General features: G+C 37.6%; 1 protein-coding gene across 1 annotated transcript in view; it reads left to right on the plus strand.

The window, feature by feature from the left end:
• Nucleotides 1-26576, plus strand: part of TTC39C (tetratricopeptide repeat domain 39C) — a 46944-nt gene extending 20368 nt beyond the window's left edge. The window contains exons 7-14 of the mRNA XM_075023162.1: nucleotides 14873-14966; nucleotides 15810-15917; nucleotides 16442-16551; nucleotides 17230-17353; nucleotides 19682-19779; nucleotides 20717-20821; nucleotides 23823-23861; nucleotides 24499-26576. Of these exons, the coding sequence (XP_074879263.1) occupies nucleotides 14873-14966; nucleotides 15810-15917; nucleotides 16442-16551; nucleotides 17230-17353; nucleotides 19682-19779; nucleotides 20717-20821; nucleotides 23823-23861; nucleotides 24499-24588 (768 nt within the window). The 3' untranslated portion in view covers nucleotides 24589-26576. The remainder of the gene's footprint in view (nucleotides 1-14872; nucleotides 14967-15809; nucleotides 15918-16441; nucleotides 16552-17229; nucleotides 17354-19681; nucleotides 19780-20716; nucleotides 20822-23822; nucleotides 23862-24498) is intronic.
• The last annotated feature ends 227 nt before the right edge of the window (nucleotides 26577-26803 follow it).

The following is a 26803-nucleotide window of genomic DNA, read 5'->3' on the forward strand; positions in this document are numbered from 1 at the left end:
GCGGCTAACTATTAAGAAAATTTACGAGTAAGCAGATTTACAAGCACACGTTTGTTCTCTATATCATGTAAGCAGATTTACAAGCACACGTTTGTTCTCTATATCATTCCCCCCTTTTCTTTATACTTTTGCAAATTCTTTTGCAATCATATAATTCCATTATTTTCGAGAGACCGGACGAAATATTTCCCGGTTTCCACTTGATGTTTAACTTTATTCCGTTTCCAATTCTCATAATTTTCCGTTGTATTCTGGCAACACCACAGAAAACACCTGAGCATAATACAGACTATTATTCCCAATACTATTAGAATTATTATCCCTACGAAGATTTGTTTTAGCCACTTAAAATTTGGTAGCCAAGATGTTAATTTATCCCACAATTCTTGAAATCCCCACGAGAGGTCATCCTTTGTCACCTCATGTAATACTTTGGTTTGTTTCCAAATTTCTTCTAAATCGGTGGAGATTCTTCCACTTTGATCTACATACATGCAACAACTTGTATTTATAACTGTGCATACTCCACCTTGAGATGTTAGTAGTAGGTCCAGTGCCATTCTATTTTGTAGAACAATTTGAGATAAACTAGATATTTCCAATTGTTGGGCTTTTATTGCATCGATCGTTCTATTTTCAAGATTTTCTATTACTGCCGAAATGTTAACTATAGCTTTTTCTAACTCACTCACTCCTAACCAGGGAAGGAACCATCGGACAAAAGTATGGAAGGCAGTAGGTCTCCTCACTAAAGGGTTTTCAACATCTCGTTTGACTTTTCGGAAATGTGTTCGCACCCATCCCTTTGGAGGAGAATTGTGTATAGTCATATTCGGAACCACTGCCCCCAGTGTACATGTTCCTTTCCAGTTTTTTGGCAAGACTTTCCAGGCAGTATCATTACATAGCCAGTACCATCCTTTGCCTTCTGGTACGGGCCATGCGGTAGTATTTACAGAAATTGAAGTCCCAATATTTATGGTTTTGTTACAAACTGTGTGATTCCCTACGTATGTCTCATTAACACAATCGACTTTCCCAAATCCTATAGGTGGATTACATCTCTGTACACATGTACAATAGGGCTCCCGGGCCTCAGGACTAATTATTTCTAACTTCTGGATTCTATCAATATCGGTATACCATGAGGTACCTTCCCAAAGAGTGGTCCAGGAGTAATTGCTTGGTATCGGAATACCAATTAGCGAGATCGCCTTTCCACTATGTTCTGGCATGTGAGTACATATCCAACAGTCAGTTCTGTTCAAGATTTGGGAAATATTTTGTGTCAAGGAAAAATGTGAGTTCAAGTTCCATCGAGCTTCATTTGAACCGAGTAATAACGCCGTTACCATCATGATCTGGAGAATCGCAGACCCGTGGGTCCTGTAGGGATGACCGTCCATGGCCTCTCAGGCGCTCTTTTTACTCTCGAATAGTGGATCCAGGCCGGTTGTTCTTTGATCTTAACGGCAGTGAAGGTCGTCAGCAGCACTTGGTAGGGGCCATCCCATTTCTCCTCCAGGGGTTGTCCTGAAAAGATCTTTACATATACATGGTCACCTGGTTTAAAGGGATGAATTGGTTGATCTAATCCTCTAGCCCTAGTTCCCAGAATCTGTTTATTTATATTTTCTAATTGTTTCTGGAGGGATACCATATAGTCATACAAATATCCTGTACCCAGTTGGGTTAAATCCTCTCCTGTAAACTGAAACTGATATGGTCTTCCATACAATATTTCAAAAGGGCTTAGATTTTCTTTGGTTTTCGGTTTTACTCTTATTCTGAGTAATGCCAGGGGAAGAGATTGGGGCCAGGTTAGATTGGCCTCTTGACCAATCTTTGCTATTTGCTGTTTAATTAAGTGATTCATTTTTTCAACTTGTCCACTTGCCTGTGGTCTATATGGGGTATGTAACTGCCAATCTATCTGTAAAATTTTACTTACTTGTTGTATTATTTTAGCACAAAAATGAGAACCTCGGTCGGAAGATATTGTTGCTGGAATTCCGAAGCGAGGAATGATTTCATTTAACAATACCTTAGTCACTTCTCTGGCTTTGTTTGTTCGGCAGGGGTAAGCTTCTGGCCAGCCCGAAAAAGTATCAGTCATAACTAGCAAGTATCGGTACCCCCCTTTTCTTGGGAGTTCCGAAAAATCAATTTGCCATTGTTGTCCCGGATAATTTCCTTTACCAATTACTCCCAGTTTTACTTTATTCGCTACATTTGGGTTATTACGTAAACAAATTTCACACTGTTGGGATATTTGTTTCACCATTGTATACAAATTACGCCCTATTAATCTTTGATTTAAGCTCTTATATAAGGTATCTGCTCCCCAATGCGTTTTATTATGTTCAGTTAAAACTGTTGTCCATACTAGATTGGATGGTATTACTATACGATTATCTGCTAAACGGACCCATCCATCTGATTCTACTTTACCATCCAGATCCTCAATTAATTTTAAGTCTTCTTTTGAGTAATTTGGTTTTTGATTTATACTTACAGTTTGGATTTTACCGTCTGGTATTAAGGATAACGTTTCTGTTCTTACTTCCTCAGCCACCCGCCTGGCTTCATAGTCTGCCAATCGATTTCCAATTTCTGGATCTGTGTTTCCTTTCTGGTGCCCTCGACAATGCATGATAGCTACCTTTTCTGGCTGCTTCACAGCTTCTAAGAGTTTTAAAATTTCTTCTGCATGTTTTATTTGCTTTCCTTGAGCGGTTAGCAGTCCTCGTTCTTTCCAAATGGCACCGTGAGCGTGAACTACTCCAAATGCATATTTAGAATCTGTCCAAATGTTTATCTTTTTCCCTTTTGCCAATTCCAGCGCTCGGGTAAGAGCAATTATTTCCGCCTTTTGGGCTGAGGTCCCGGAAGGTAAAGGCTCAGATTCGATTACCTGTTGGGTGGTTGTGATTGCGTATCCCGCTTTACGTTGTCCCTGCTTGATAAAACTACTCCCGTCGGTATACCAGGAGTCTTCGGCATCCTCCAGAGGTTCTTCTTTAAGATCTGGTCGACTGGAATATATTGCTTCTACTGTTTCTATACAGTCATGTGTCACTGGTTCATTCAAAGTTCCACTAAGAAAAGAGGCTGGATTGACAATGTTAGTAACTACAATTTCTACATCATCTTGTTCCACTAACACTGCCTGGTACTTTAAGAATCTCTGGGGCGAGAGCCAATGGTTTCCTTTCTGTTCTAAAACCGCTGAAACTGTATGAGAGACTAATACTGTCATTTTCTGTCCCATGGTAAACTTTCGGGCCTCTTGAATATTGATAACAACTGCTGCGACGGCTCGAAGGCAACCAGGCCATCCCTTGCTTACTTCGTCCAATTGTTTGGAAAAATAAGCAACTGCCCGTTTATAGGGGCCAAGCCTTTGTGCTAATACCCCCATAGCTATCCCTTGTCTCTCATGAGAGAACAGCCAGAATGGTTTTGAAACATCAGGCAGCCCCAGAGCAGGAGCTCTCATTAGTTCTTGTTTGAGTTGTTTAAACGCGTTTCGTGCTTCTCCAGTCCAAATTACTTTTGACTGGTCTTTCTTTATCAACTCATATAATGGCTTTACCAGTAGTCCATAATTATATATCCAAAGGCGGCACCAACCTGTCATTCCCAAAAAGGTCCGCAGCTCTTTTACCGTTTGGGGCTCCGGGGTTCGGCAAATGGCTTCTTTTCGCTCAGTCCCGAGTTCCCGTTGTCCTCCCGAGATTTCAAGTCCCAAGTAGGTCACACGCTGCCGGACCAGTTGAGCTTTCTGTTGAGAGACTCGATATCCACTTAAACCCAAGAAATTAAGAAGATCCACAGTCCATTGAATACAACTTTCTCTAGTTTCAGTAGCTACTAAGAGATCATCTACATACTGTAACAAAATTCCTTCGTTGTCTGGAGGCATCCAAGTCTCAAGCTCTTTCGCCAGTTGATTTCCAAAAATAGTGGGGCTATTTTTAAAACCTTGTGGTAACACTGTCCATGTTAACTGAGTTCTTCTCCCGGACTCGGGATTTTCCCATTCAAAAGCGAACAAATTCTGGCTTTCTGTGGCTAAGGCCAGGCAAAAGAAGGCATCCTTTAAATCCAGTACGGTAAACCAAACTTGGCTATCTTTTAGTTTTATTAGCAATGTATATGGATTTGCGACTACTGGATGTATATCCTCTGTAATCTTATTTATGGCTCTCAGATCTTGGACTAACCTATAACTTTTCCCATCTGCCTTTTTGACTGGTAGTATAGGGGTATTGTATTCTGATTCACATTCAATTAATATTCCATACTGCAAGAACCTGTCAATTATTTCTTTTATTCTTTTTCTATCATCTAATTTCAGAGGATATTGTTTAATTTTGACAGGTTCTGTTCCGGGTTTTAGTTTAACTACTATGGGGGCTGCATTTTTAGCTTTTCCCGGAACCTCGGAAGCCCAGACTCCAGGATATACTTGATCAACAATTTCTGGAGGTACTTCAAATTTTGATTCAGTTTGTATTAATGTTAAACTTAAAATTTTAATTAGTTGGTCTTCCTTGACTTTCAATTCCATTTTTCCTTTTTCAAAAACAATCTCTGCTTCTAATTGTTCTAACAGATCACGACCTAACAAGGATTTAGGGGACTCTGGTAAATACAGAAATTTATGTATTCCTATTTGCTTACCCAATTTATATTTAAGCGGTTTTAGGAAATAAGCCTTTTTCTGCTGGCCGGTAGCTCCCACTACAGTCACAAACTCTTCATCCTCTGGTATTAGCCTTTGATTTAACACTGAGTAAGACGCTCCCGTATCTACAAGAAAATCCACCTCTTGTTCTACTTTCCCTAGCTTAATTTTAACCAGTGGATCCGCTAGGGTGGATTCCCCCGGTCTCCCTCATTGATTAGAGGTAATATTGGCTATAACAGCTTGTGCTCCACTCAGCTTGGGACATTGTCCTTTCCAGTGACCTATTTCCTTACAATAAGCACATTGGTCTGATCTTAGGGGCTGGCGTGAGCCTCCCTTCCTCCCAGTTCCCCGACCCCTCCCACGAAGGGAGTTGTCCTGTCTTCCCAGCGCGGCTATTGTAGCTGCGGCAATAGCTGTTCCCGTTTTTCGTCTCTCCTCCCCTTCTCTATTCCGATACGTTTTCCAGGCCTCCTCTATCAACTTTTCTAAATCCCTTATCTCTGGCTCCTTTAATTTCTGAAGTTTCCTCCTTATATCCTCTGAAGATTGTCTCAAAAACAAAGAAACCAACTGTTGTTTCCCCACCTCAGAAACAGGATCTAAAGTAGTATACTTTCGCATTGCCACTCTCAGTCGGTCAAGAAACTCCGTGGGAGTTTCAGTCTGACCTTGTTTCACAGCATATAGACTCGACCAGTTAACCGCTTTCGGTACTGCATTTTCGATACCAATTTTTATCCATTCTTGATATCTTTTCAACAATCGGTAATCATGGTCATCGTTAGGGTCCCAGTTAGGGTCTGTTCTTGGCACATGGGTATCTACTGTTCCGGGTAAAACTCCAGCGGTAATTTGGATTTGTACTTGAGTTCGTGCATTCTTTATTATTAATTGTTTTTCGGTTTCAGTTAAGGCATCCAACATTAAATCAATGTCCTTCCAATCTGGGTCTTGATTTTTAACAATCAGCTCGAATCTTTTGGCAACTCCTTCAGGATCATCTCGATATTCTTTTACTGTTTCTCTCCACGAATCCAAATCATTCATTGTAAATGGTATTTTAATTCTAGTAGGGCCAGTAACCCCCACCGCTTGTCTCAGAGGAGCCTGAATAATAGGGCCCACCTTACTTCGAGTACGGGCCGTTATAGGTGTGAAACTTAAACCTTTTGTTTTTACATTATCCTCAGGTTCCTCCGCACCTGCGTCCTCAATAGAATTTCCCTCTGAGGATGGTGGAGGTAATACAGGTAAAGAGAGATCAAGGTCCTCCTCCATCCTCTCTTCATTTTTCTCTAATTTTATACATCTTTGTCCTATGCTACATGCTGAGCAGCATCTCTTCATTTTTCCCGTACTCTTTCTTTGCTCCTTTTCTATTGCTAGCACAAGAGGGTCTCGTGGAGCTAAATTGATGCCACACTTTTTCTGCCACTCTGGATGATTTCTCAGAGTGAAAAACATATCTGCATATATTACTTCATCCCACTTTCCTTCCCGTCTCAGAAACAGCATCAATTGCAGCAAAGTATTGTAGTTTAATGTCCCATTGAAGGGCCATTTTTCATCATCATCTAATTTATATAAAGGCCACCATTGATTGCAATATTTTATCAAAGTTTTTCTATCCACATTTCCACCTGGAGGCCCCCCTATTTCCTTCCAATGTGCCAAGATACAGCCTAAGGGGCTCTTTTTCAATATTCCACCACTCTGTTTACCTCCCATATTACTTGCTCTGATTTTTATCTTCCCAACCGCAAATTATTTTCACTATATACGTGACTCTCTCCCTCTTGTCCCAGGAAGTCCAAACCCGACACTTAGGGCATTCAATATCCTCTCCACAATCTATTTGCAACTTCCGTTTACACCACACACACTCTAGGATATATACAGGTCTGCACTCGTTTCCCGGATGCAGAGGACACCATTCATATACCCACATTTATATAATACACCAAACAGGGAACTTCTTCCAACAACAACAACACAGGACAAGTAAGACAATCAAACTCAAACTTATAACTACAATAATAATGTATGAGTTCACGTCCCAAATCATCAGCAAGTCAGTCACACCTCATTCGTCTCCAGAGCCGTATCTCCTATGGAGTTACGAAACTGCGGATCGGAATTTCACACACACTCTCTGCAGCTGCTTCTCACTCACTCATTCATTCAATTCACCGTTTCAACGCTGTGTTAATTCAGAACTCACAAACAGTATCCGTAATCCGATTCCAATGGTCGTTTACCGCGTTCAGCTAGCCAAAAGGTCCGAAACAAATTCAAATCAAAAATCAAAGTACATGTATGGGCACCAAACCAAAAGCACGTAAAGTGCACAACAGCATACAAGTATACTGAAACAAAAGTGTCCAAACACGTATCAAACCAAAATCAAATGTATACCAAGAGCATCAACTACCTGGCATACGCCATCCTGCATAAGTAAATCTTATGACTTATGGACAGCCCAAATGACCGGTCCCCAACCAGAAATTTAAAGAATACCTTTATTCCTTCAGATGGTGATCTTGTCTGCTCCCGCAGTGATCCGAGTGAGGCGAGGAGTCCCTCCGGGAAAATCCCGGGGGTACCCTAGGGAGTCCTGTTCTCAGCGGGTCCTGCAGCCGAGCAGAGAATGTCCCATCTGGGTCGCCAGATTGATTCAAAGAAATTAACTCAAGAGTTGGATAAACAATTGAGTCGGTATTCTTTATTGGCAGCGCTGGTTGCACGGGGGATCGCTCCACCTATCGTGCACACCGTTAAGTTTAATCATACAGCTTAAATACAGACTTTACATGCATATTCATTAGATTTCCGAGAAACATATTACATATTCATTACTTTTCCGAGAAATCATTAACATATTTATCTCTCTTTTGCGCAGGCGTATTGGGGTCTCTGGTGGGCTTCGGAGATCCTCTGGTGGTCTTTCATAGTCTTCCTCACTTGTCCGCTGTTTGACCCTTTGAGTGATTCTGCGCAGTAGGGTTCTAGCCAGCTGCTATCGCTCATGTCCTTGCTTATTTTCTTTATCTACATATTTGCCTGTTTCCCAAGACTCCTAGTCAAGGCTAGAGTTAATGGCCTGCAACCCTTATCTATGGTCATCCTCTTTGTACCCATTCAAGGCTATATTATTGTCAAGCAACTATGCGGCTAACTATTAAGAAAATTTACGAGTAAGCAGATTTACAAGCACACGTTTGTTCTCTATATCATGTAAGCAGATTTACAAGCACACGTTTGTTCTCTATATCAAACCCAACACAAAGGCACAAACCCAGAATATTCAAACCCTTCATCTCAACATCATAATTACAAGAGCTAATCCAGGTCTTAATATTGGTGGTCACTCTTTGCTAGGGTTTGCAGTTAACTCTCTCAAATACAGCTTAATGTTTTGGGCAAGGTAGTAACAGAACAAAGGGGCAGGCTTCAGTGGCCTATCAGATTTTGCAGGCATATTCTTGCATGGGATTTGGATGTTGGTTTTTTTTTTTTTTTTTGCTGTCTTTCTGAAAGGAACAGTGCTGTTGGGGAATTACACTGTCACAAGCAAGCGGTCAGTATTTGGGAAGTATTGCTGTTTTCTGAGTGGGAAAGATTTTAATGGTCTTTGTTCAATTATACGCATATTGCATTCTTATGGTAAAAATCAAATTTGTTAGGAATAGCTACACAATGAATGCAAGTGCAGTTAAAAATGTAAATATGTTGATTGCCGGAGTATGACTTGGTATTTGGAACTCTTCCCTCCACCCCCCACTGCCACGTTTAGTGTAATAAATAAAATTTAACTTATTCCTCTGACCTTCAGGGCAAGCTAGGGAAAAAGCGTAAACATAAGTTGTCAATAAACTGAGTATATGTTCCTATGTGTAAATACAGAGGATAGGTTTGGGATGAGTCTCAGTTTTGTGTAGTCAGTCCCCTTCTGGAATACAGTTGTGTTTCAAAGGAGAGTTCTTAACGTGTTATCTTGTAGTATTTGTGCATTAAGTGATGCAGTATATAGATATCGAAGTTTAGCTCCAGGTGAAACAGTTTGTGCCAGAGACAGCATGGCCATGTTAACAAAGTTAGTTAGCTTAGGCAGGCAGAATGCTGTGCATTGTGCTATGTAGCCTACCCTTAGTCAGCAGAAAGCTTATTGGTTGCTAACAGGAATTAAAATGTCCCTCTGTTATTCAGGTATTTGTTTGCATGAGAGCTTTTCCATTCAGCAGCCTCCCCCCTCCCCTACTGCTTTGTTCTATGTTGTACTGTATCACTGAGTCTTTGCTGTGTCTAAATGTTTTGGTTAAATGTCTTGGGCTCTTGTGTAGACTCTGTTAGGAATTTACAAGCTTAATTTGCTCAAATGTTGTTGACATAATAATGAAGGCAGATATGTGACTGGTGGCAATGGCAAGGGGAGCTGCGCTGGATTTCTGCACAATACACTTGTGGTTGCATGTGTGTCAAATCTGGGCATTGGTCTTACAGCATCCATTCTGAACAGAACATTCTGAACAACATTCTGAACCAGGAGTGCACATATACTCTTAGATTACAAACTAATACGCTGAGTCATAACTTCCGCCTCATCTCCATCTTCTTGCAAAGCCTGGGAAGTGCTTATATGGCCTTCCTTGAAATTGTTAATACACAGGTAGGTTTAAATTCTTTCCACTAGGCGTGGGAATATTATTTTCAGATGGTTTACCGAAATTGGGAAGTCTGTGCTTTAACCTACATGCACTTCAAAGTATACCCTGAGCTGAAGCTTATATATTTTATAGTCTTTAACATCTATCATCTTTTAACAGTTCTGTGATAAAATTATATTGTAACAGGTGAAAGGCAGCTTAGATGTTGTTATACAGAAGAGCTTGTGTGTTCTGGAAGTAAGATCAGTAATGGTCATTGTAGGCTTTAGAGTCTAGCACTCAATCCATTGGATTTTTTTATAGCCTTTGATACTGCATACGTTTTGTATTACTTTCAGCTGATGGTATATTCGGCTTCCATTAGCAAGTCTCCACACACCTATATACCTGTATGTGTGTATTTTTTATTTTCTATAGAGAAGAGAAACAGTAAGGAGCATAGTTCAGCCATGGACCCCTGGAGGCAGGGAAACTTGTTCAAAAGGCAGAAGTAGTAATGCAAGACTGGACAGTGAGACACAAATCTGACAAAGGAGAAAATTGCCAAGGAAGGCAGTGGAGGAGAAAGGAAGACTTCACAGTGACAGTGCTATGAAAGACAAATGAAGAGCATGTGACTGTATAATGCTTTGTGCGCCAAAAAGCTTGTATGAATATTAGTCAATAAAAGCCTTCACAGACTTTGGTTTTCTAAGAAGTAGCTTTACAAGTACTACAAATGTGGATAAAAAAGATAATAAAAGATAATTTTCTTTCAACTTTTTTCCCAGATTCACATTTTTGAGAAATGAAGTCTGAAAGCGTTTGGAGACCATTAAATGAATGAGTTAAGGGAAAGGAGAGGAGGATGATCTGGGAAGGATGGAATGAAAGTGCACCATAAAGTTAAAGGTTGCACTGACAGGCTGATCAAATGTCTCTTTGAAAAAAAAAAAGAGTAGGTTAAGAGACTGCGCATTAAAAGTAGCATTTTTCCTGACTTTTACATAATTCACTTAGACTGTTTTTATAGACATAACTATTGCTGTGCTTGACTTGTGATTGTATGGTATGTATTCCAGCCTCACAAGTATTTCTTTGTGGATGTTTGACTATTTCTATCTTTTTAAATACTTTCCGCTAAAGCTGATAATGATTTTTCATGGAAGCTTAAGCTACTGAAAACAAGCGAGAATAATGTTTTATACTTGTGCCTAAAGGGTACTTAAAAATGTAATTAGTATTAATAGCTGCTGAAACTCACTGGTCTGAAATGCAGAGTTCCCGGCTGTACCCTTGGGCCTTTCTTATTACTGTGAAAATATTGTTGTGCCATCCATTTGCTAAATGTGTATTGTCTAATATTATAATTATGTTAATAAATACCAATTTACTTTTGAAATTGTGACTTAAACTGTTCAAGTGTGGTATTGTGGCCAGTAGTGAAAGATGGGCATGGTGGTAGCATGGAAGAGGGCATAGTAAAAGGTGGTGTTCTGAAATTTCCATATTTCTGCTTTTCAACTTGTAATTTTGCTTTCTCTTTTTTTTTTCTTTTTTCCTAATTGGCAACACTTTTTAAAAATCTCCCATCTGCTTTTTTAAATAGTACAAATTGCCCTGCTCAGAAATAGTTAAATAGATTGATAGCTTCATTTGGAGAGCGGTAAGGGTATAAAGCAAAAATAAAATATTTGACAAAATTATTAACTGGGCAAGAATCCTTCTCTTTGATTGGGAGCAAACACTGGGTGTGTATATATAAACAACAAGAAATCTCTGGAGTTGGGACAAAAAAACACAGGTTCTGAGACTTGATCTATAGACTTCAGTTGGTATAGGTGTGTGTTAAGAATCTGAAGGAGAAAGTACCAAATACTTCAGCTGATGGGCAAAACACCATTGAGGTGTGCTACAGTGTGTTTGATGTGCAGACTGGTGAAAATGTGCAGTGGAATTGTGGGCTTAAATGTAATGCTGACAAGTACCCTTGCTTTTTTAGTTAGGTGTTGGAGGCATCTTTGTATCGGTGGTATCATTTTTATTTAGGGGTGGGAGGGTGTGGCATGGAAAAGTAGACCAAGGGCAATAGTAGTAATCATTGAAAAGTTTTAAATGAATTTTATGGAATAAAGTCACGATGTTGTCTTAAGTAAAGAAATTTTCAGAGCTTGCGTAATGTCAAGGTTTATTTTCAGGAATTGTGCTGGCCTCCCTAGTTACTTGTTCTGGGCTATAAAATACAGAATCCTAGTTTTACTCTATTGATTTTGTGACATGTTTAGGGAAGAATGGGGGGAGGGTGTTAAGGAATAGAAAATACAGGCTTTGAAATTTTTGTGTAGTGTTCTCCAGTGTAAATTGTCCCCTTTTAGATACTGTTTGCTGGTTTTCCCTTAATTATGGGCATGACTTCTTAAAAGCTTTACAAATTCATAGTGTTGCTAGAGAATAGAGAGGTCCTGGGAGAGGGAAAGTGTCCTGAGATTTCGTAACAACTCTGTGGGGAAACGTGTGTTGGCTTGGGAAGCTGCATTGGCTCGGTAAGCTCTGTAGATGCTTAGTTGGTGAGTTGAGGTGGTTTTGGTTTTAATTTGAAGTCCAGAAATGCAAGATCGTGGTTCTCATATTAGCTTTGATAATCCTCTTTATAGTTATGTAGTTCTGTATATTACACATTTTATGGATTAATCTTTTTTGTCTTTGTATTATGTCCAAGAGAGGTATGAGTGATGTCTGTTGAAGGAATTACGCGTGTGTGTGTGTGTGTGTATAGATATATTTTTAAATCTCAAGAACACCAATTTCAAGTGTCAGCCATGATGTCATACTTGTAGACTCTTGGGACTTTATAATTCTTTTTGTTTATTCTCTGAAACAGTAAATGGATAGTAATTAATTTATTTTAAGAATTAACACCAAGAGTAGAAATTCATATTCCATTAGTAAATATGCATATTCTAACAGCATGTTGTCACAATCCCTGGAGGTGATGGAAACTTTAATTATCAAGGAATGTCTCTGAAACATACTTATTGAGCTTGATGCTTAAGGAAAACTTAGGCAGGTGTCAAAACACTTGAGAGATCTAGACAGAGAAATGGATTATAGAAGATTGAATATTCAACTAACTGCACTTGTACATTACCAGGTGGTTAGTATTTCATGTGCTGCCCCAGGCTGGTATATAGCATTGCAGACAGTGATTTAATTGCCATTAGTCATTGTGTAGAATAACATGCCCTAAGTGATTTATATTTTTAAATATAAGTGAATTATAGTTTTAAATATAAGTGAATTATAGTTTTAAATATAAGTGAATTATAGTTTTAAATATAAGTGAATTATAGTTTTAAATATAAGTGAATTATAGTTTTAAACGTTTAAGTTTTTTATGGTTTTAAACGTTTAAGTTTTTTATGGTTTTAAACATTTAAGTTTTTTATGGTTTTAGGTGGCAAAGTATCTTCACAGAGGACTAAATATTTAGGTTTGGTGGGGTTTTTTTTCCATTTTCCTCAGAAGCATTCAAAACATAGATTTAGTGAACTTCTGAACTTCTTAGCACAAAGGTAAAGTTTTAAGCCAACATTACTTTACGTTATTTTTTTCTGCAAGATGGGGCTCCTAACACGACTTCTGGGAAAGTAAGTGTTGGGGTGATGCAGCATCAGTGGAGTAATGTGTAGTGGAGAGAATGTGCTGCTACAAAAGTAAACAATGCGTATGTTGCTCAGGCTCCTGGTAATTTTGAGGGCAAACATAACTGACCTGTCTTTCTGTGTAGTATATTCTTCTGTCATGCCAACAAGCGTCTTAGTCTAATCACCGTTTTATTTTCTAAAGTGTACAGTGTTTATATTGGTACAGCTGTGGATCCCTTTGCTGGCCATTGTGCTGTCTTGATGCAATATGTATGATTTACGGTTAAATTGTTCCTTAGCAACTAAAACAGTTTGCCCTGATGAGACAAAGAAGAAAATCTAATAAAATCACTTTAGAGCTCTCTGTGTGTGTGGTCTTAAGATACAACGCTGCAGATTTTTTGCAGGAATTTTTTTAATTCAGTAATGCTTGTGTAGATGACAGGTTTGCTTTTTCAAGGGGTTTTTTTCACTTACATGGTTAGCCAGCAGAGAGTGGCTTAAAGATTCTTCTGCTGTATAAATTATTATAATTGTTTGTGAGAATAAATATAGGAATGCTATTCAAGCAGGTATAGGCCATATTGGGATATATTGTGTGTCTGCGTATAAAACTAATTAAATGTTGATTTGCATCCCTCCCTCTATGATGATTGTTGTGAAGTCCCATCCTAGATGGGGAAAACTAGAAATTAAGGTAGTCAAAAGAACCGTCTTTCTAGGTCTTACAGAGCTGTCAGCCTCTTTTTGCTAAGCTGTTGGTAACTAATGATTTTATCAAAATGCTTTTTTATCTCATGCCTTTTTATCTTCTTAGATACCATATAGCATTTATGACTCCTCTATTAACTGTTGCTTAAAGTTGTTACTTGAGGGATGTGGAAAAAGGTGAAATAGTTCAAAATAAATGAAATTAAACTTTAAAGATACCCCTATTTTGCAGAAAGCTAAACTTTATTGGCAGATGCTAAAAATATGACTTTTAAAGGTGAAATGACTAATAAGAGTAGAAATGAGATTACTCAAAAGCTTACTGCACAAAACGAATTAATTTTGGACTTAATAGCATACAGAAGGAATACAGCCACTGATTTTTAAGGTTGAGAGATGATCTGAACTGTCTGTATGTTACTGGTGATCGTTACTACATTATTAAACTCCTCTACTATCCCCCTCCCCCCTTTTTTAACTCTGTAGTGTTCTACATTTCTCTTTTTATGTGACTTGTAGAGTGCAAGTTCCTTACCATGTTTTAATTCTTACTGTTGCACGTGGTGGAACTGATTGTTAGTACCTTGCAAGCAACTGCTTTGCATTCTTGTTTTTAAAGTTTCATTTAAATATAAATCTCAGTTGCTTTATATTAGTGATTCTTACTTCCCTTGTCTTTTATAATTTGGCTTTTTTATTATGTTTCATATCATGAATATGAAATAAAAAATCTGTTCACTGTGGGACTCTAAGATGCTTGTTTATCATTGTAAATAAAGGCTTTGTCACAATTTGCCCATACTTGCATTCAAAAGTGATGAAGTCAAGAGAGCTGGGAGGAGGGAAGACAGCCAAAGGAATTGCAGTGTGGAGCTGGTATATTGAATTAATATTAGCACTTCTCCTTCAAACTGTTAGGTCTCTGCTGGGTTTTAGGTCACTTAAAATAATCTAGAGTCTGAAAGAATTTTGAGGTTTTCCTCTCAATGGGATGTTGTACCTCTTTCATCTAATCAAACCAGAGGCTGCAATCTGCAAGAGGCTTTTTTTAACCATATAGTTATTTTAAAATACCTATTAACAGAAATCTGAATGTTTTCTTTATTGAAATAAAATTATCCAACAAATTTCAAATTTCAGACATCGCAATTTATTTTTTTTTCTTTCACTTTTGTTAGTGTCAAATCAATAGTGCCTTGACCTCATTTCATACTGCTTTGGAACTTGCAACAGACCAAAGGGAAATTCAGCATGTCTGCTTATATGAAATAGGTAAGTTGGATATGTTTATACTATAAAGAGCTCACTTTTAAGTTTAGACTAGCAATTTCAATAAACAAACTGGATTATTTTTATTAGGATTTTTAAAAAAGGTTTTAGAATACTGGCCTTTGTCTTGGATTATGGTAATAATCCCGTCGTCTTGTGTGGGCGAGTAGAACTCAACAATTTTTCATAATTTCAGTTTTCTGAAAATACAAGGTGATGCAAAATCAGAGAGCAGACTGTAGAATCAAGGGCAAACCGTTCACCCACAGAACATTATTTAAAATGAGAAATTAATTAATCGGATTTGTCTGTGGAATCACCATTTCTGTGCCAAAAACTAATTGGTCTAGTGAAGCTTCACGGTTTGCAGGACCTATATTTCATGTTAATTTCCTTTTATCAATAGCAATATATGCTATATGTTCTTAACTGGCATACAAGTCTTTAGAGGGGAGAAGATATGTTGCTTCAAGCTTCAAATGTGTCTTGTTAAGGGATCTTGTCACAGTGGGCAAGAATAAGGGAGCAAGTAGTAGCTGTGTAAGTTTTAGCATCCTACAAAATGTAGTATTTAAATAAAATTAAAAAAGAGAGCTTTTGGTGTCTGTATAGATTTGTTGTTGCCCTGAAGTGGATTCATTGTTTTGTATGGAATAATTCAACACTTCCCAGTAAATTTAAACCAGGCTTTAAATGTATGTCATTGATTTGTTTTTAACTTTTCCAGTCATTGGTATAATTGTTAAACTAACTCCAGCTGTCATAGCAGACTCTGTGTTTCAGTAATTTTGGCACCAAATTTGAATTACTGTGCTTTCTCTGAAGTTAAATTAGTCTTGGTTTTAGGTTGGTGCAGCATGATAGAGATGAATTTCAAAGATGCGTTTGAATCCTTTGAAAGGCTTAAAAATGAATCCAGGTGGTCCCAGTGCTACTATGCTTATTTAACAGCAGGTGAGTATATTCAATGTGTTGGATAAGTGGTAAATCAGTGATGTAATAAGGTTTTGGCACTGTTTTGTTTTGGGTAACTTACTAGTGCACACACTGCCTGCTGCTTATGCTGCTTTATGCCAGACTTGACTTACATAACTTTGTTTATGTAATGTATGCTTGCATGCCTAAGTAATTCCTCTTTCCTCTCTCTCCCCCTCTCCTTCTAGATTTAGATACAATTATGATTGCCAGTGTGGTGACAGGTCATATAACAGTGTATTGCAAAGATTTAATGAATAAATTCGTAGAGATTGGGTGGTATTAGTTTCTTCAGTGAGTACGAAAAGAGGTACTGACTTGTTAATGATCACAGAGGGTACCTGGGAGAGTTGGGATTTGCATGTTTGTCAAATCCCCAGTCTAGATCCTTTCTGGAAGTGTGGTGGGTTTTTTTTTCCTGTGACCATATGATACCTATTCTTAATTTTTCCTTTTCCATATCCCAGCAGTGTTAAAACATTTTTGTTTCTGTGTCCTTGCAGTGTGTCAAGGAGCCACTGGTGATGTCAACGGTGCTCAGAATGTGTTCAAGGAAGTTCAGAAGCTTTTCAAAAGAAAAAACAATCAGATTGAACAGTTTTCAGTGAAAAAGGTTTGGTTTAGTATAGGCTGACTCGTTTCAGTACAGTAAATTAGACTTGGTAATTTTGTTTGATTCTTTACCAGTATTTATTTTTGAAGGATGTATCTGTTTTCTGCTGTGTTGCTTCTGTAGAATTAGTGGGAAGGATTCAGGTGGAAAAACAAGTGTCATGTATTTTAAGGACCTAGCAAAGGAAGTGTGAATTAGCTATTCACTTTACAACTGAAGTAATTATTAAAGATAAAAATACACTATAGCATAGTTGCTTTGGTAATTTTCCTTCTAGCTTTGCCTTTCTTACTTCTTTTTATCTTGTCTTGTTTGTCAAAGCCTCAGTTCTTTTTGAAAGCTAGGAGTTGTCCAGGATATATCTCCCAAGTGATGATCTTGCAGATGTTACAGTTTCAGCATCCAGTCAGTGGGCACTTGGGATTGTGAAATAGAGTAAAACAAATCAGGCTGCATACAAGGAAGCTTTAATTTTGATCAATATGTAAGCCCTTAAATTATTTGAAAGATTTTGCTTTTTAGTCTTAAAGTCTTTAAAGCTAAGTTATTACCAACTTTATTTTCATAAAATTGTTGAATGCTTTCATGAAACCTTTAGAATTTCTGTTTGTGACTATTATGTTCCCTATAAAAGGACAGATGACAGATCTCCCTTCCCTCTTTCTCCCCACTTTGCAGGCAGATAGATTTAGAAAACAAATGCCAACCAAAGAGCTCTGTGTCCTGGCATCCATTGAAGTATTGTACTTATGGAAAGCCCTTCCAAACTGTTCCCTTTCGAACTTACAGCATATGAGCCAAGGTATGATATGGTTTCTTGATTTACTTATTTATTTTTAAATGAGGTGTATAATTTTCTTCTGTGGAGTAGCTGATTGTTGCAGTGTGAAAATTTAAACCTGTGTGTATGTGTCATAGCAAAACAGTTTGAGTAACAAAAGAATAATGACCCATTAAGATTCAGCTTAATGCTTAATTTTTACCATTCTTACAGGTTTTTGGGAGAAGTTTAAAAGCTTGCTGCATATAGTTGTTTTTTAATCAGTTGTGTATGCCCATTGTTTAAAATGAAACAATAGCATGGTAGTTATTGTTCCAAGTCACCAAGCAAAATTTAACTCATTTAAACCTAGCTACAAAATAAAAAAACAAAACTACCAATTAATTTCTGCATGTCAGTTTTCTTCTGAGAGGAAATATGTAGCTTGTGAGGTTATCTATGACATAAGGGTTCTGTTTATCTTGGCTGCTGGGTCCATCTTAGTGGTGAAAGGAGCATTTCATGGTTGCCTCTAAGTCACCAGTTATCTTTGGATGTCTGTCACATGAAGTTTATGGTAGCAGTGTTTATCATGAAGTTTTCAGTACTCCTCCCTCCATCCAGCCATCAGTCTTGTTTGCATTCTGCAAATGGTTTCAAGTTATTACCTGCTCATTTAGAAAATAAAACAAAAAATGTCTGCCACTGAGATACTTCCTTTTTTCAAATTGTGAAATTTTTGGGATTGTACATGATTTTTATGTTAAGCTAGAAAACTACCAGTCTTGACGTCAAGAGTCAGGAGTAGTTGTGGGGTTTTGTTCTGTTTTTAATTGAAGACAATTTGTCCATTTAAATTGCGTGATGGCAGTAGGTTACATTCAGATCCCTAGTTTTCTAGTCCCAAAGGTAATGGGGAAGGCTTTAAAATTAGAATTACTTATATAAAAATAAATTTCAGGATTATTTTTCTGCCATTCACCTTCGGAACAATCAGCTTTAGAGGTTGTGAAGAGTATGTACTTCTCTCCTGCATGCTCAGAAGCAGTGCAGATCTTCCTTGTATAAGCTTCTAGCCAGTGGTTCACATTTTAATGTGCAATAGCAGTATAGATTAAAATTCAGAGATATGCTTCTTGTAAATATGACACTGACAGATATGTCTGCATCAGCAATCCCCGGTTGAAGATTTTCTGCACAATGAGAGTGTTATCGCTGTGCCTTATGTGTGCATCAAGAATGATTAGATGATAGGGGATTTTTTTTTTTTTTTTTTTTTTCCCCTTCTTCCTCTTCTCTTGAACAATTGGAGTATAAATTGCTGCGGCAAGTTTCCAGGCTTTTCCTCAGGGCTAGAAGCTGACTTAAAAGAATTAATTTGTATCCACATATATCTAAGTAAAATGCCAAGTAACTTGAGACTTGGGATACAAGGGAGAGTTGACAGCCTTGTGTATTGTGTAGTGTCCAAATACTTCATGCAGCCAACTCTTAGTTATTCATAGGTGGCTTATCTGGGTTGTGGCTTAACTCTGTTGTGAATGCAGAGCTAGTTAAGGTCTGGCAGGGTTTATGAGGTGAGGCAGAATGTGAAGTTAAAGGAGCTCTGCTGCTCCAGGCACAGCAGTTCGGCTCCTTTTGAAGGGATTAAAAGCCCTGCGGGCCTCCCTGTATCCTGGACTTTCTGGAAGCGACAGTGCAGACAAGTGCAAATGGCTTCTCATGGAACTAGCCTTGATTTAACAGAGCTGGCGCTAATAAGCTTGATCAAAATGGAGCCTGATGCATCTAGAGACAGTTATGTGCAGCGTGATTCAATTCTTCCTGGAAACAGGGCGCTACTCAGCTGAGGCACAGTCTGTCCCTGGATTGTGGACCAGCTAAGGTCTGGCAAATAAGCATTATCCTCTGATCAGCATTGAGAACTGTGATGCCAAAATATACTAGTCTGGGCTTTTAAGTCCAGTACAGATTTTTGTGTGTCTGTCATTTGGCTTCAGTTCAGAACAAATTAGCTTTGTCTGAACTGCTTGCCCTGTGCTCCTTGTAACTTGGACTATGTATTTTTTTCTTTCAATATCTGGGACAAACCAGTTTCCCATAACACCAGAAGGAGATGATTGTTTCTTAACTTTACCTTTTAGTGGATGTTTCAAAGACCAGTAGAGAAAAGGATTCTCCTTCTTATGAGAACACACTAACTGCGTGTTGTATTTAAAAGAAACCAACTTTGATTTATATTAATGTTACTAGCATCTCCTTTTTCTGGTTAAATTTAATCATCAGACTAAAAGTCAGCATAGACCACAATTCTTGTCTAAGGAAGGATTTCAATCCATCTTGTTTGTTTACCGGAATCTTTTCATTAAGCTTGTCAGGATGTTGATGATTCATCAGCTGTTGGTTTGAGGAATTTGCTTCTTGGTGCCATACACAAATGCTTAGGAAATTCTGAAGATGCTGTTCAGGTAAGTTGTTAAATGATAATTTACACCATTAATTTTATGAGCTATTCTGTTAAACAGTAAATATTGTTGAGTAAGAGTGTTAAGCAAGCCATTAGTTTTCAGTGCTATTGGAACTCACGAAACAGAATGATCAACAGAGTATGTCAGGTTCTTTTCAAATCTTGTGGTTTAGCATATCTTCATCACGTTCTGTGTTGTAAAAGTAATTGGTTATGTTGAACGAACATGGCAGCTACAGTAGCTTGTAGGAGCAAGAGTTGAGGGAAAGCTGGGAAAAAACACAGAAAGGTTCTTGCTCTGCTGGATTTACTTTGTCCAACAAAGAAAGTTCAACTTTAAAAAACAAAATAACTTGGATATTGACCTTTCCAAAGCATAGGTTTGCCGCTTCTCCTCTAGACCTATTAGACACTGAGAGCACATACCAAAGAATAATTTTACCACTGCTCCAGGCTTTGATCTGTAGGCACAACTTTTTTTTCCTCGCCCAAATAGAATGCAATTCACAAAAGCAACAAGGGAGCTGATGCTGGCTTTAAATCCTTTTTTTTCCTCTCTTCCCCACCCCCACCCCACCCCCGCAAATTCTCTCAAGCGTATGTTAAATAATCTGGGTGCTTAATTTCTGATATTAAAGTTCCATGTTAGATCTAATATTTTTTCAGTATGAAGGTGGGAAACTCTTGAAACAGTCAATATATTACTTTGTAAAAATCCAAACAAATAATTTCGCTTTGATACGGCAGTGTTGGTAAAAATGTCTGGGTCCTTGCTTAAAGAATCTTTACCACTGGAAATTTTTAATGTATTCTCATTTTAGCTTTGGGCTAATTTCTAGTGCTTGAAGTTGAATGGTGCTTCTGGATTTTTTTAAGTATCAATCAATTTTAATGTATGACTGCAATCTTTTTTTTTTCTTTTTCCTTAATTTTTATAGTTCTTTCAGCGAGCTGCTAAAGATGAACTGTGCCGTCAAAACAACTTATACGTCCAGCCGTATGCTTGCTATGAACTTGGCTGTCTTCTTTTAGACAACCCAGAGGTAATAGCATAACATATTTTTAAACTCTGAAAATTATGATGGGGAGTCAACTTATCGCTATACAAACAATGAATCAAAGTTTATAGGTGATAGTGTATGTAAAGTTTTAAAAATGTGATTTATACCTACCATAAAGAAACTTACTACTTTCGTTTTTTGCAAACCAAGAAATGCAGTGTGTTTTAGGTAACGTCTTTATTTTTCAATATCAAGAGCTATAAGGAGATTCTGAGGAGCTTAGAGTATCTGTCAGTAACACTGCAGTGACTTGTTTTGTTGTTACTGGGTTTTATTTTTACATAAAAACCAGAGCCTGAGACTCTCTGGGATTCTTCAGGGCAGTTGTTATGTTCCTGACCATTAGTGGTGTCTTTCATTAGCAGTAAAACAAACATGTCTGCAAACCTACAGCAAGCAGTAAAGCAAGAATTTTGATGAGTGTAGCACCATGTTGTTTTGATTATTATTTAGTACTTTACTCCAAAAAGCCCCTGCAAAGAATTTACTTTCCACCTTTCTGATCATGCCATGATGCCCATTTTTTCATACTTACAGAAACAGTATATTTGAATACTGGCATATGCAGATACTTCTATCATCCCTCAAGACGCAAAGACCTCTCCCCCTTCACTTGCCTTAGTGTTCCTGCTGCTGGTGGCAGCAGAGGCCTGACACGAATGCCTTGAGTAGGCAGGGAATTGTTGTCTGCAGGTGGTATTTAGTGTGGTGAATGCCTAGGATCCTTTTCTAAACATATTTAATTTACTGTTGGATGCTGTTCGAGATCAAAGATTACCTGTAGTTATCCTCTCCAAATAGAATTTGATGCCTTTCTAAAATAGCTCCATGTTCTCGGGATCAAACTTATATTTGGAACTATATGGTATTTGTCAAAAGTCTTTTTACGTTGGGATTATTTATCCCCACTCTTAGGACAGATATCTTCCTAACCTCACACATCAGTGCATCTTGGAAACCTAGCTGGACTGAGGGCACGCATACTATTGTACTATTTCATTGCAGGGAATATATAAGTAAAGTGATTTCAGTCATTTAAATTCCTGTGAACCTGTATGTGTTGGTGTTTTAGCATTCACTCTGATGTGTAGTGAGGTTTTCGTTGTTCAGGATGATGAGGAAAATAATTCACCTGGCTGTCAGACTGTCCCAATGGCTTGGTTGATGATACATTTGATCGTTCAGGTCTTTGCACATACCCTACCTCCTAGGGACCCCAGAGTATCTTAAATTAGGGCAACTTCTGCACCACTCCTGGTGCTTTTTCCCCTCCTCAAACATGTAACACCACTCACTATTTGGAGTTTGTGCTGCTTTATGTAGTACTTCCTGAATCAGATTGCATGTTAGGGGGAAGCGGTTACAAGGTAGTGACTTGAACCCCCACATCATTGTATGTAGTGTATAAAGTAGTTGGGCTAATAGTATCTCATATTCTTAAGAATCAGTTTTCAGTTGTTTTTAATCTTGTCAGATTTAGTCATCTGAGCTGAACCTACCCATTAAAGAGGGAAGGAAAATCTCTCAATAAAAATTATTAGCATGACAAAGGACAGGACTAGAGAAAATGCTTTTTAAAATAATAGTTTTATTTTCAAAACCCTGCCGCCCTATGACTTAGAACTGGGCCTTGGAGCCTGGTAGGGAGGTCTAAGTCCAGTAATGTTCCTGCTGCCCTTTTTTCCATGTTCATATTTAAATTTGATCATGTCAGGTGTCTCTTAAAAAAAAGTGTGGTGGGTAGTGAAGTTGTCTGAAGATTTTGAGAATGTGAGAGCACTCCTTCGTTCCTGCTTTATGTGTAGTATGTGCACATAATAACTGAACGTGCTTCATGTGGGGTGTTTGAGGACTGAACAAGCCTCCGCTTGTAGCTGTACTGAGAAGCTATGGTAGCGTGCTTAGTATATGAAGGACATGCAGGAAACTCCCTCTGGTGGCACTCGGACAATTAGGAGGTAAATGATGCTTGACTTGAATAAAGTGGGATGGGGTGGGGAAAAGCAAGAGCTAGAATTAGAGGCGAGTGGATGCTGTTTATAGAAAATTCCATTTACTAGGTGAGGTGTCATGCAAGAGCTCTATAATGATTAAGAAAGAGAAGGGAATAGGGTTTTATAAATCCCATTTGCCTGAGAGGCTGAGCTTATTAAAGACCTGAGCAACAGATACAGATATGAATATGTGTGTTAGTATAAAAAACATACTGTTATTAAATTTACTTTAAAATTACTCATAATTACATATTTGATTTATCATGTCATCTGAATCATCTTTGTTATTGTAAACTTAGTTCTTATCAAGTTCTTTAGGTTTTTAATATGGTGACGTCAAGAAGTTTACAGATTTTTTTGTAGATCTTTTAGACACTGAATGTAATTTAACCAATATAAATACATATGTTCATATTCATATATTTGAATAAGAAATTATTTTTTCCATCTACTTATAAGGCAGTTGATTATTTATTTGTGAGTCTTAAAATAAAAATGTACTCTATGATAAGAAATAAAACATAAGCTTTTCAGTAGTAAATATTAATCTGCAAATACTTATATTTTTCCTTAAGAGTTTGAAATTGAGGTTTCTGAAACAACTTTAAATGCTTAAAATCCTGTAACTTGTTTTGTAAATAAATGGCTTAAACTTTGGTTAAGAAACAAAAATTACTCTATTGATTAATTAGTCATTTATCTGTAGCCTCATTTGTTTCCCTGAGCATTGTTGTAGCTCACCATCATCAGTTGCAACTTGCATTTAGAGCTGTAATTTCTCCTTTTCTGTAGAGGACCAGAAATATGTAATACTGCATTTCTTGGGTGCCTCATTTGTGTTTATAGTTTCCTAATCTGAGAGGTTTTTGTCTGCTCAGTATCTTGTTTTCAAGATAGAGATGCTATTCTGGACTGACCAGGCCATATACTAAAGATATTTTCTGTAACGTTTGCAATGCATTTCTAATGCAATGTTTGTCTTTTTGTAGACTGTGCCAAGAGGCAAAACCTTACTTCTCCAAGCCAAGGTAAAAACTAAGACACTTTCAAATTTATCTTTCTGAGATGAGGGCACTTGAGAGGTGGTGTTTTGGGGGGTTTGGGGCCAGGGGACTGGATGTTAAGTGTCAGTGTCCCTTACCTATAATCTACAACTTTATCATGTAGATAGACATTAATGTATATGATACACATTCATGTATTTTACATAGATGTGTATTTCTAGGTCAGTCGTAGCACAGAAGTCACATTAGTGAAGTGTTAGAACCTTGCCAGGTGTTTCAACTAAGATTTGGCTACAGAAAGTTTGAAAATGACAACTCTCCACTCCTTGTCTGTTCCAATTGGTTCCTGCCTTGGGCATGTTGGGATTTTCTAGAGCTTTTGGACTTGCAGAAATTCCTAGGTGCTGTTCCAACTACATGGGATCCAAACAGCATGTTGGAAATGAAAGCTTTCTGCAGTCTTCACGAACATGGATTTTCTGTAATAATTCTGTTACTTTGGGTAATGCGGGGATATTGCAACATGCAATGAATCTCCAGTTCACCTCTTTTCTTCTGTCTGTTTTGTAACATGACTTCTTAAGCATTAGTAGTAAAATTATCTTCATATCATAAAGTGAAGGAGGCTAATAGTTATATGCTTTTTTTTTTTTTCTCCCAGGAGGAATTTAGTGGCTATGACTTTGAGAACAGATTGCACGTCCGCATACACGCAGCCTTAGCCTCTCTAAGGGAGGTAGTTCCACAGTGACAGACAGGAGGTCTTGTTATCCTTTCCCACAGTTTCTGCACTTTAAGATGAAGCAGAAGAAAGAGCTGTTGGGAAGACCAGCTTTTCTTCTGAAAAACCACTTGTGCCAGAGACACTTTCCTAGTATGGCCAGAGTTGGTATGGCTTAGTAAACATTACAATTGTAACTAAAAGTAAATCAACCAGGAAGAAGGTTAAGTGACCTTGTGTTTTTAACTCTTCAGTTTTTATTCTGTTTAAACCAAGCTGAACACAATTGCTTGTAACTGTGGATAAGCCTAAATAAGCACACATTATTTACTTCAACAATATTGGCAGGTGTGAATTTTACCTTTTAAAATAGATCTAGATCTAAAATATGACAAGGGGAGCACTTCTGTTTTGATTAGAATAATACAATAAAAGTAATCACTGTAAATGTTGAAGTTCGGAATAGTCAGAACACTTTTTTTTTCTTCAAGCATTAGCCAGTGCACGGGAGGAGAAAAACTGTTGAGCTGCGAAAAGCAGATCTTACTAAATTTCAGTGGCTTATGTCAGTGACTTCATGATGACTAATGTGTGAATTTTAAACCTCACATCCCCTTCCATTCTTCATTCCTTCCCTCCCAACCCAGCTCATACTTGTGATATAAATTATGTCAATAGTTAGGATCTCTGCTTCTGGTACATTCCAGCCAAATACTTACTTTGTTTGACATACAATTACAGTGTGGGCAGTTCTTATTTCTGCTCTTAATATTGTGAACATTATGTTAAAATACATATGCCAGATACAGTAATTTTACATATTTTATATTCAAACTGCTGAGTCTTTAGAGCAGTGACCTTTGAAGGTATTGAAAAACCCAACCAAACAAAACACAAAACCAAAAATCTACTTTAGTAGTTATACCAATACTATGATATTCTAAGTCTCTATATGGTATTCCAAACCTGTGGTGTTAAGATATTGAAATACCTCAGAGAGCTTAAAACTTCTATTATGACCATAGAATTTTTGATACTTGGCCATCTGTGTGCTCATCTGTAGCTTTTTTTTACTTTTGTCTGTAATATGTAGTATCTCCTTATGTTTTATATTCAGTTAATATCATATTCTAGGAAGGTAAATATTTTTTTAAAGACGCTTATGAATGGAAATCTGACCAGAAAGTTAGTTGATGTTACTTTGGAAAGCTAAGAAAACTGGATATCCTTGGAAATAGTGATCCAAAAGCCTTATCTTTACTTTGGTCAGGTTGCCTTAAACAGTTCCTTAGCTTTCTTTTTTTTTTCCTTACCTTTTTGTAGAATATGTCGCCAAAGTTTTAGACCTTGCCCACACCTAACCTTCATTGATTTGCTTTTGAGGTTGCATCTAAAGCAAGACTGATATGGAGGAGAAAAGTAATAGCCTATTTGGTAGGCCAAATGAAACGGTTGAGACACTTTTATTTCTCTCTAGAAATACACAGTTCCTGCTATGAAAGGCATTCCTAGAGCAGTTAAACACTTCTGTTGCAGTTCCTGAAGGAGATGAGAGACTCTTAACTCTTAAAAAAGCAGTTTTATTTTTCTATAATCTAGGTGTGTTACAGATAGTACACTGGGGTTTTTATTCAACTTTTGACAGTAATACTGAGTCATAAGTGAGTGTTCAACCTTATTTGGTCAATCCAAATAAGTATTGACTAGAAAACAACATATTGTATATATAGTGATTACTTAGAATTCAAATAATGATTTTAAAAATGGGCTTTAATGTAGTTGAAATCTTACTTTGTCCTACCTGACTTTTAATGTTTTGCAATCAGAGACACAGTCCCTTCTGGGTAAAGAGCTAGAAATGGTACAGTTACTGACAAAATTCCTTTTAAATACACTGCATAAATATAATGTGAGACTAGGCTGTTCAGGACACAAAGCACCTGCATGCGATTTGTGTTGGGATATCTAGGGTCTACATACTTGGAGGTAGCTAGCAAATTGTAGTAAATTTACTAAAAGGCCTGTTGTTCTCACCAGGCCAGGAACAGTTATGGAAAGACACTATATATTCATATAACAGTTCAGCTCTGTGCAAATTGCAGCTTTTCTGTGGATTTAGCGAATCATCACTGAAATAGAACTGTTTCTGGGTTTTTTTTTTTCCTCACCTTGTAGGAGAATCTCCTACATTGTAAATGTCAGAATTATTTTTTATGTTAGATTGTGCCTGTGATGAGAAAAATTT

The sequence above is a fragment of the Buteo buteo genome, chromosome 3 (genome assembly GCF_964188355.1).
Source record: "Buteo buteo chromosome 3, bButBut1.hap1.1, whole genome shotgun sequence".
Taxonomy (NCBI): domain Eukaryota; kingdom Metazoa; phylum Chordata; class Aves; order Accipitriformes; family Accipitridae; genus Buteo; species Buteo buteo.